Consider the following 11392-nt stretch of genomic DNA (forward strand, 5'->3'; position numbering starts at 1 on the left):
AAGCCTATGAGTGATAGGCAGAGTAGCACTGCCAAGAAACCCACTTTTAAAAGCTCTTTCAGGAGGCTAAACTAAGTCATTTACATTTTTTTAAGGTTAGCAATGCCTCCATTTTCAGACTATGTCATAAATGATATAAATGTCAAAATGAAGGCTTTTATAATTATAGATCTTAAAAAGGAAACGTGTAAAATATAGACTTAGCAAAACAAATGACGAAAGCTGGATAGTTTTGCTCTACTTAATTCAAAATTGGCCCTACTTCCTAATTATGTGAGAGAGCTGAGTCTAGGGTCCAAGTGTAAATACCTATCATATGTTTAAAAATGATCTTCAAGGGCCGGCCGAGTGGCTCAGTTGGTTAAGAGCTCGCTCAAGAGTTTGAGCTCTGAGCAACAGTGGTTCGAGTCCAGCCCGAGCTGAGCAGCCGCTGAGCTGCCATCAGGTAGCAGGATGGCTCAGCTAAAAAAATAAAAATAAAAAAATAAAAATAAAAATGATCTTCAAATTTGTGCTCTGACCCAAATTTGACACAGTTAAAGTATAACGCCAGTCGGACACAAATGGTCACACCTCAGTATGTAACAAAATCCTGAAAGTAGCACGGCAAGTTAGCTAGATACCATTTATTAAACCCTCAAGCTGAACTGTAATCTTCTGAAGTTACACACACCACAATACACCTTTGCACAGGTAATTTTATTCTCTCCTGTGGGTGTCAACAGTGCTCAGAGATTGTGATTTGAAACATTCAGAAAACACATATCTGAATATTGTACATTTCTTTACATCACGATTCAGTAACTATTAAACAGTTATGTCTACTAAATACAGTGAACAGATGGTATAAATGTTTACACCATTCCCTTGTAAACAAGGCATTTGTGCACAACAGTAACAAATGGAATTATGCATACCACAACATCGATGAGGAAAGACCTCTTTAAATAAACTATTCTGTTTATAAATAGACTCTGATTTCTTTTTCTTTTTAGTACACATTTACAGACCTGACCAATAAAAAGAAACAAGACAATATATTTTCCCTTAAAAAGAAAATGTTTGGGAATGGACCACAATGGAAGAATTCACCTGGGAAAGGGGTCAGAAGCAAGCGGAGGGTGATAAGAGTTAAAAGTGCTGTCAGACTGCAACCTATTTCTGTCAGCATACACCAACACAAGGTCAGGTCTGTCTGCAGGGAGCTCGAGTTTACTTGAATTCCAGCAAGTTGCAATCAATCTTGTAGTACACATAGGGGTAGTATTCCTGTTGACTCAGGTTTAAGCCTGGAATATCCATAGGTGCCTGTGAAAAAGCAGACAAATCGTTCCATTATGCACTTACACAAGGCAAACAAAGCAATAAAAAGTATCACCATCTACCTACCACTAAATACCTACTCTGGACTAAGATTATGTATTTATGCTAATTTAATCTGAGTTGGGCATTATTATCTCCATTTTGCAAATGAGGAAACAATCTCAGGCGGTTGACTTGCCCTGGGAAACACAGAGCATGAGCAGTAAGGCCAGCTTCAAGCACACACTCTGACTCTGAAGCCATACTATATGTGTTTAACCATGACCCTACCTTCCTTTTTAATATACATTGTAAAAAATTGTTTTCTAATCTCAGGCGTGGGGTACTGAGTTTATGGGATACAAGGCTTATAGAATGCTGGATAAAACCAAGCGTGATTTTAAAAATATACTTGTGTATTATATATATGCATGTTATAAGAATTTACTGGTGGAAAATTATGTATTAAATATTTAGACCTATTTTACTGACAATTCCATGAAAATGCAGAAAGGCATTTCTACAAAAAAAACCCTGATTTTGTTATGGTTTTTCGTGATTTTTTTAACTTATAATGCACATGTAAGATAGTACTATCCCAAACTAAAGAGGAAAAAAAAAAATCAAGCTATTTGAAATAAAAAATATAAAATAAACCCACTACAATTTTAAACAACAATGACAAAAAACATCACATATACTTTGTTTATATTTTGTTTAAAAGAAGATATAAGCACATACTATATTTTATAAAAATACAAATTTCCTTTAAAATGTTCATCTATTAACTCCATTATTTGTACCAAATAAAGTTAAAATAGTTACTTATTTTCTTCCTCTCTGCAATTTATAATTTTTGTAAACAACTACTATCATTGGTTGATTCTGTATTTCTGCAACTATAAATATCTGATGCATAGCAAGATAAGGACTGGCTTTTAGAAATCCTGTGAAGCAAGGTACAGCTCTAACTAGCAGAAAACAGAGTAGACAAGGTAAATTACTTGCTATGTTTATCTAACTAAGAATCTCAAAAAGAAAAAAAAGATTGGGTATCACAATATTCACTACCCCTTTTCTATCTATCCTTTTCCAATAATTCTTCCTGAAATTCATTCTAGTTCCTATTCTATGAGGCTATCTAATAAATACTTACATCAATAATAGCAGCTGCACTGCTGTCTAGATGTTTATACAATTCATATAATACTTCTCTTAGTTTCTTCATTGTTTTCTTAGTAGGCTGAAGTAGCATTGCTTGGAAGTTCACTGGCAAGCCATACCTTATAAAGAAGCAAAAATATAGTATGTGACACAAGCAAACATATACAGAGACTTTCTTTTTAAAGCAAATAGTCTCATACTCTTCCTTAATCATAGCTAATGGGAAGATGGTATCTCATTTTAATGAACACCTTTACAAGTTTAACTAATATACATAGAAACTCAAACCTTCTCTGGTCCTCACTGTCAACTAGATATTTTTCTTTAAAATGAGAGCCAACTGTCTACTAGGAATTGCTTTAATTAGTCTTCAGTTTTTAAGGTAATCAATCTATGAGTGATATCCTCAGTAAATAGTGATCATATGTATACTTAGTAAATACTTTCACGATAAACATGCAATTACCCATACCTACTTTGAAAATTCCAAGTAATTTAAAAATAGTGAGCATAGCTGCAGATAAGTATTTTTAACAATTTCTAATATGAGCAACATATACAGAAGATCACAAGATGATTTAGATTTTAAGTATGTCAAAATATTAAATATTTTAGGTTAAATAATTTCAAAGAAGTCATTAGTATACTGTATACCAAACTACATATAAATATTTGAAAGATCTTTCTTTTAAACAAACACTGGCTAATATTTTATGATCTGCTTTTAAATAAGTACATAAGAAAAGAATCAAAGAGTACAGCAGCATGGATCTGTTTTTCTAAACCTGGTGTTCAGGGACACGACTTAATACACATGTAAAAAGTTGCATGATACTGACAATCTCTACCTCATGATTGGCCCTTTGGTTTGGCCCTTTGGTTTCCTATTACTGGACTGTGTGTTATAATAAAGAGGTCCAATATGAAGGGATCTATGAACTCTTCAGATCCAAGTTTCTCAATTAACTTTACCTTAAAACAGACTCAACAAAAACCCTCAACGCTTTCACATGAATCCAAGCAATAAACGCTTCACTGAAATTCACTTTCAGCCACCGCACGAGTGGTCCCTATAAAAGAAAAAAAAAAATCACCACAAACTTGGTCTTGAAAATGGCAATTAGGAACTAGAAAACCAATCAGCTTTACCTGACATAACTTGGTTAGGGATAGTTTTCTTTCCAACTGAGATAACATGGTTTACAAAGTACTTAGAAATAATTTTAAATGGAATTTGCCTTTACTTCCTCTTGCATTACAAGAGAAACACCTTTTCACTCATCACTTCACCTTTCCATATAAGCTTTTGGTCTTCACAATAATCCTACACCCTAAGATGGCAAGAAAGTTGACAACAGTTCCATCCCTGTTCCCCATTTTGCCTAGAACATGCTAATTCAATGGTTTAAATACAAATTTCTTCGGTAAAAGATTACAGCATTAAAAACATTTTCCTCAAGAAAATGAAAAATCTTACTGAAAAAAGAAAACTATTAAATAATACCTTCCACTACAGGGCATTAACCAAAACACTACATTTAAAATTAATTTCTGATACGGATTTAGATAGAGTAATTATTTCAAGGTATGTATTTTAAGATAACTATTCATAGATCTAAGCTTGAAATCAAAACTAGAATTCATTCTAATTATTTAATAGAAAAAATAATTAAAATCAAATGCTTTAAAAAGAAAAATCAGAAAAGTTTTGCTTTCTTTTAAATCAAAGAAAAGGAATACCAGTTTGTCTTCTGCTTTAACATTGATAACACTAAATATTAAGAACACATACAAATTGCTTTTTCTTGTCAGTAGAAAGCCTGTTCATTTCTTCTTTATCTGCTTTCATCTCCTCTTCATTATACTGGAAGTCACGAACAATGAATCTACATTTGGGGCAAAAAAAAACACTAAATTGTCCACACTATGTACAGGTGACCTAACAAATTAAAAATTAAAAAACAGACAATCATCATCATCATCATCATCTTACTTGTTTTCCCTGGCTTTGTGCCTGAAGTCATCAACCGCCTTCCTAAACAAGGTGACATTACAAAGGTAGCTGTCTTGATCCTCTGAGAGAACACTGGGAAAAAAAGACAAGGTTCATTTAAAGCTTTGTGTTCATTTACTGTCTTTCATACTGAGGACAATTCAGAAACAGCGGAAGAGGACAGAAGGATGTGGCAGCCCTTCCCAAGCCATCTCAGCGCTACTCATCTGTATTGCTTCAAAAACTGAAGACACTGAGTGCTTACAATGTTTTTGTTTACTATGCCTTAGCCCTATATTACACTTACTTCTTCCTAACCAACAATATTAAACATTAACTCAAGTAAAGCATCCAAACTCTAAGAACCAGGCTTTTCAATCCATATCACTGCTAGGCTGGCCCAGGCGAAGTTGTCTAAAAGCTGGTTTCTTTCCAGAGTCTCCTTGCTTCCCTGCTAAGTATCCTCTTCTCTTCTGGAAAGCTAATTCTCTCTTCCTCCCTCCAGCCTAGCCCACCCCCGAGACCTGACGTACCATCCCTGCACTGCCAGAATCTCCTGCCTCCGGTCCTTCCTTTTCTCCCATCACACCCTACATCAAAAATTGACTAATGCAACTGTCTAAATACCCTCTGAAAAACACACTGTTATGCATGTAGAGCTCCCTGTTAGGCTTTGGAAGGTCCCAGTGAGGTCATCACTTCTGCCCAGTCACAGCTCTCACGGACATCACTGGAAAAGACCTGCCATCTTCTCTGCTCCCTCATCAGCCTACCTGTTTCATTGTCAGGACATCTTCCCTGCTTTTCTTCATAAAAGTGATCTTTGCAACCTCTGTTGTGAAACACAAGAGAACTTTCCCTCTGCACAGTGGCCAGCGTGGTATTTTCTAGGCCCTCCTAGCTGGGCTCCTGTGCCTTTGGTGCTATTATAGCTCCCTGAACTAAAGCCTCTATGAAGCACAATGTGTCTGTGGTACTGTTTCCAACATCAGAGAAAGGCAGACGTTAACCAGTGATCTGACCCAATCAGACTATCTTAACAAGCAAAAGCAGACAGACAAAAAGGAAAGCGGTGATTCTGAAAGGACATGAGCAGCACCTCTTTCTGAACAGTTTTTCCAACAAAAAGAAGCAGAACAGCAGGCCAGGCTCCATTTCTCTGGCCATTCTATTGATATGGCATTTACACACATCCCTGCACGTAACCACACAATAATGGCAGTATTGCAAATTGTCCAATCTTTTAAGACTTAGGTCAAATATTTTCCAAATAGCTAGACTTCGTTTATTTTTAAAGCAAAACTATTTCTTTCAGGTTTGAAGATGGTATTTTTCAATCTATTCTTCTACCTCAGAACTCCACTTTCATCTTCACTCCTCCCAAGAGCTGTCACTCAAGTATCATGCCAAAAAGCAACAAGTCAAAGTATTACTGCTTATAAGTGACATAAAAATAAAGCACTTAGAACAATGACATTATAACCAAAAGCCCAGCATCGAGTCACAGAGATGTTTGTCAAACAGGAGGCAAGCTCCAGACTAACCTGCTGAAGTCTGTCTGCCCGCCATGAACTAACTACCCATCCTCTTCCCAGTGCTAGCTGAGCTACTGCTCTGTTCTTGATGACTGTATGTAAACAGCAGGCTTTCAAGTCAGTGATTCCAAATGTCTTTTGAACAGAGAAGTAGGTGGAACAGGTGTTTTCACCGAGTGGGGAGAGCTGGACCTCTCAGCTGGTCAGCGAGCACGCTTGCATCATTCAGAACACAGGTAGTGCCTGCACTGAACTGTGACTGCCTAACACCTTTTCCTTGAAACTACTAAAGTGATTTTCAAAAACACGTGAACCTCTGAAGTAATATTTTTAAAGTCCTTTCATTGTAAATCTGGGCCTACTTAACTAGCCTACACACTACTCCCCCGGAACTCAGGCTTGGCATATGTAGAACTTGGGAGGACATATTGTGAGCACAGGGTCCTTCCCCTCGTCCGTCTCCTGCCTCCCAGACATAAAGTCAACCTCTATGACTTTATAATAAATGCCTTACAGAGCACAAAGGTATCAGAGGTGTTATCTGTCAGGATAGAGAACATCAGTGGAAAACTAATATCAAAACACAACATTAGTCTTCAGTTACCATGTGAAGGGCTGGTGTGAGTGGAAGGTATTCCCACCCCGCCACCAAAAAAAAAAAAAATTCATGAGCACAGGTTTGTGGTATAGGTCTCAAAAAAATCAGCATTTGTGAAACCACAATCATAATCATGTTACCTTATACTTTGTAAACTGTTTCAAGCCTTAAAGTAACCTCATAACATGTACAGGGAAGGCGCTATACTCATTTTACAGGTAAAGAAAATGAGGCCCAGAGAAGTTAAAAGACTTATCCCAGGTCACACAGCAAGCTGGTAGCAGAACCAGCAACAGAACTCAGATCCCTGGGTGCAGGAGTCTTCCCATTATACTAAGCTACCTCCCATATGACACGATGAAACTGGAAAATATGTCATGGGCCTGGCCCCACTGATACCACTTCCTACCATCGCCTATACTTTTCTTTCACCACGCTGCCACCTCCTGAGGCATATACATACAAAAGAATCCCTTGGGGGGAACATATACATGACATTTAATGTTTTCTCAAAGAACATCTTGTATGGACTAGCAGAACATAGGAAAAAATGACATGATATAGTATCAAAGAGTACAGGACCTGGAGTTAAAAGACCTGAGTTCTAGGCCTAACTTTGCCACTGGGCACTTGCACAGCCATATGCTTCCGTCAACTATTTAAGTCTTTTGCATTTTGGCTTTTTCATCTATAAAAATAACTGCCCAAACTACTTCACAGAATTGTTGTAAATATCAAATTAAACAATGTATGTTAATCCATAAATTAAAAAGTGCTTAATAAAAGTTTGTTGTTGTTTTTTAAAGATTAGGTAGAATCTATGTTTACTGGAAAGTGATGGTGAATATTTCAAAATCAACACAGTACTCTAGCAGCCATTTCTGTACACTTCCTTTGCAAGCAAGGTAAATGAAGAATTATAAACACTTCATAGGTATGCAATAATATTAAATGTAGAATTTTCAGGAGGTAGCACAGTGCAGCAGAAAAAGTGCTACACCAGAGCCCTGGGTTCTAGTTCGAGCCCTGCCATTAATAAGATGTGACTCTGGGGAAACCACTGCATCTCTGTGGCCTCAAACTTCTCCATCTATAAACATGAGCAGTCAATCAGACTGTGCAAAGTCCCTTCCAGGTCTAAAAGTATGATAATATAGCTAACTTATTTATAAGGTGAGAAAGATGGTTCTAAAACTGTAAATGTATCACAAAGGAAAGACAGCACAGACATTTCCTAATCCAACATCCAAACCATAAAAGGAATTCTAGGAAAGAAAGAAGTTTTACAAAGATGGCCACTTACTTGCTAGACCTTGGAACTACCATTTCAGCGAGCGTTTCATACTGCTTCATCCAGTCGTTGTGGTTTAACCTGCAGAAAATGTACAATAAGTGCTGGAAAAGAAGAGCAAGTCCTACGTCCTGCCATGTCCACAAAGAGAAAAAACGGTAGGACAAACAGGAAATGTGGCTACAGTAAGTATACCTCAAATCTACTTAACAAAACAATTCAAGTTTTCTACAGAGAATGAATTTCAAATACACTGAGTGAAGCAAGAACTGTAGTTCACCACCCTCTTATATGCAGCAACTATTGCAAAAGAGGCACATCCTAGAATCAAGTTTGGAAAGGAAGTAAGGCAAAGTATAGATTCTACATTATCTTCAAACTTTAGGGTTGATATGTATTACCTCATTAAAAAAAGGAAAGAAAAAGGTCATGCCCAAATCACTATCATTTCTTTTCAGTGGCCATTATGAAAAGCTGGATGAAACTATATATTTACTAAAAGCACAGAGTACCAGGAAGTATTGAGTAAATAAAGTGACGGCAAACTATGCTGCCATAGAACATTGTGCAATAACCTTCTCTAGAGAACACTGGCTTTGGGGAGTGTGGAAAGAGACAATTATGTTTGTAATTTAAAATAAAGAACTGTAATATTTGTTCTTTTTTATATTTGCCAGGATAGATGATAATTCACTATGTAAGGTGCCCTAGGTCCTATGTTTCAATTACAGTGTACAGGAAACTATGAAAACTGCTTTTAAACACAAATTTTAATTAAATAAGGTTAAATGACACAAATCTTTTATCTGGGCAAAGGTTATTTTCCTATGTATTATAAAAACACAGATACATAAAAATTTATTATAAATAATCAGTGTTCTAATATAGCAGGGCTGAGTTATGTTACTAAAAGACAAAATACAACTTTAGAAGCCAAACCCTTAGTTTAAGCCCTTCTCCATAAGCAAAGGATAATGCTCTCTGCAGTAAGGAGGGAAAAAGCAGACTATTGTAGCCACTCTAAATTCGATAGAGGTACTTTCACAGTCTATTCCAAGAGGCATCGTTTTCCAATATTCTGGTTTCCTAACCAGATAAAAATGGAGAGCACAGCAAAGGAAGACTTCACACAATGATGTTCCCTAATCCCCCATCTCAGTTTGGATCCTCCAAAGATTCCCTGATAACAAGACTTCAGTGTTAAGTCAAAAGTGAAAACATTAATAGTGTTTCTCTCTCTCTCTCTCTCTCTCTCTCTCTCTCTCTCTCTCTCAGTGTTAAGTCAAAAGTGAAAACATTAATAGTGTTTCTCTCTCTCTCTCTCTCTCTCTCTCTCTCTCTCTCTCTCTCTCACTCTCTATCTCTCTCTCTCAAACACACACACACACGCTTCTAATCGTCCAACTGTCCAAAGGTTTCATTTTACCAAAGTTAACTATGATCAAATGTTAATTAACACAGAAGGCCTAATCAAAGGATATTTTAAAGGGTTATCTAATCTAGCAAACTATGCTCACAGCCTGTGACTGTTTTGTAAATAAAATTTTATTGAAACACAACCACATCCATTTGTGTACATATTGTGTGTATGGCTGCTTTCAGTTATAACCACAAAGTTGACATGGCAGAGTTGAGGAGTTATAATAGAGATCATATGGCTTGCAAAGTCTAAAATGCTTACTCTCTGGCCCTTTACAGAAAAAAATGTTCTAAGCCACAATCCACTAAATCGTTTGCTTGTTATTATAAGACTTAATTCATCCTAACCAATGATCAAAGATTTTTCAAAACAAAAAATATATATATATAAAGAGCTTCATATTTTGAAAAGTCAAAATCTAATTTTTTACATAAAATAATTTAGCATTACTTAATTTTTTAATGAGCCAACTCTATTAAGCTGCTAAATTTTTTTTTTTTTTTTTTTAGCTGAGCCATCCTGCCACCTGTTGGCAGCTCAGCGGCTGCTCAGCTTGGGCCAGGCATCGAACTGCTGTTGCTCAGAGCTCAAACTCTTGAGCGAGCTCTTAACCAACTGAGCCACTCGGCCGGCCCTAAGCTGCTAAATTTGATTTGGAATCTCAAATTATAATTGATGGCACAAGTTATGAACTAAATTCCATTGTATTGCCACATGAATATATGTTGGTTGACAGAATGAATGACAAGGTGATAGTCTCTTTATACTTGGGTTTTATGGAAAGCCTCAAATTACAATATCAGATACTAACATTTTCATGTATTTTAATAAGTAAAAAAAACAAACGTTTCAATAAAAAGACATACTTGGGAACTACGACCAGTAATGTGATGAGATACTCTGAATCAAGAACAAAGTCATCCTTCTTCACAATTTCTGCTAGACTTCTAGTTAGCAAGCTTCCTCTGAGGAAGAAGAAAAAAAATCATTAGGCTGATAATTATGTGCTTCCATAGCACTTGTAAAGAAATAGCAAGCTAATTATATTTACATATACTATATAGACATCTCAAGAGAGGGATTAGTCTAGTTAACATTTTTACTTTGTAAGTCATCAAAATTTAGCTGAATATTTCTCATCCCTGCAACCCAAGAAATGTCAACATTTATCAAAGTTTGCCTGTAGCATCTGTCTCCCTTTGTGCTTGCTTTAATTAATGAAGCTGGGCTCTTCTCTTGATTACATATATAATACCTTGACTGGGAAAGTGTTATTCATTAGATATCAATTAAAGTCTATTTCACTGTAATTATGAAATTATATCATCTAAGCACAGCCTTTAGTGTTTCTGCCTCTTCCAGGGTATCATTTGATACCAGGCAATTTTGGTTAGTTAATCTAATAATCAACTTTTTCAAATCAGTCTTCAATTATTCTCCCAGAAATGTCCTGCCCAGTTTACACCACTGGATAGTATCCAAGCAACTTTCCTCTAGGATATAAATGCCTAACTTCAATAGTTAAACGATTAAAGGTACACCTGTAGCAGTCACACTACAAGGAGAACAACCAAAACAAGTGTGTTCAAGTTTTATTATAGAAACAGTTGGAACTCATTAACAATATTTCATTCAGTGTATGCTAGAATGCTTCCCTAAATTCTGAATATTCACAAATACTTGATATGCTTACGCATTCTTTCGTTCCAAATTCTGAAGATTTCCTTTCAGGTTATTATATGCAGATGCTCGAGATTTCAAGTCATTGTCAATCTGAGTCACTCCCTTTAAAAAAAATAAATAAATAATAATAATAATAATATATATATATATACATACGCAAGATTTTCCTAAATCTGCCTCTACTAATACAATTAAAGTAGCTGTAGTTAAACTGAACTTTAAAAAAACTACTAATTCCTGATGTAAAAATATTCTATTTTAAAAACACAACTTTAAAAGGTCATTTAAAAAATAATATTGGTAATTTCCATGTGACTCTTTTCTACTAAAGATTATGTTTTAGTCCAGATGTATTTTAATTATTTATTGTATTACTTCTTAAACCATGTAAATGGAATCTAGGCCA

At 35.8% G+C, this 11392-nt stretch overlaps 1 protein-coding gene across 1 annotated transcript in view; it reads right to left on the reverse strand.

Moving 5' to 3' along the window:
• Window positions 1–680: 680 nt before the first annotated feature.
• The window catches only part of ATP6V1C1 (ATPase H+ transporting V1 subunit C1), a 20566-nt gene continuing 9854 nt past the window's right edge, over window positions 681–11392 (reverse strand). The window contains exons 2-9 of the mRNA XM_019629558.1: window positions 10997–11088; window positions 10170–10268; window positions 7896–7964; window positions 4460–4552; window positions 4259–4352; window positions 3439–3536; window positions 2459–2585; window positions 681–1308 (exon numbers count right to left, since the gene is read on the reverse strand). Coding sequence (XP_019485103.1) covers window positions 1213–1308; window positions 2459–2585; window positions 3439–3536; window positions 4259–4352; window positions 4460–4552; window positions 7896–7964; window positions 10170–10268; window positions 10997–11088 — 768 coding nt within the window. The 3' untranslated portion in view covers window positions 681–1212. The remainder of the gene's footprint in view (window positions 1309–2458; window positions 2586–3438; window positions 3537–4258; window positions 4353–4459; window positions 4553–7895; window positions 7965–10169; window positions 10269–10996; window positions 11089–11392) is intronic.

The sequence above is a fragment of the Hipposideros armiger genome, unplaced genomic scaffold (genome assembly GCF_001890085.2).
Source record: "Hipposideros armiger isolate ML-2016 unplaced genomic scaffold, ASM189008v1 scaffold_860, whole genome shotgun sequence".
Classification (NCBI taxonomy): domain Eukaryota; kingdom Metazoa; phylum Chordata; class Mammalia; order Chiroptera; family Hipposideridae; genus Hipposideros; species Hipposideros armiger.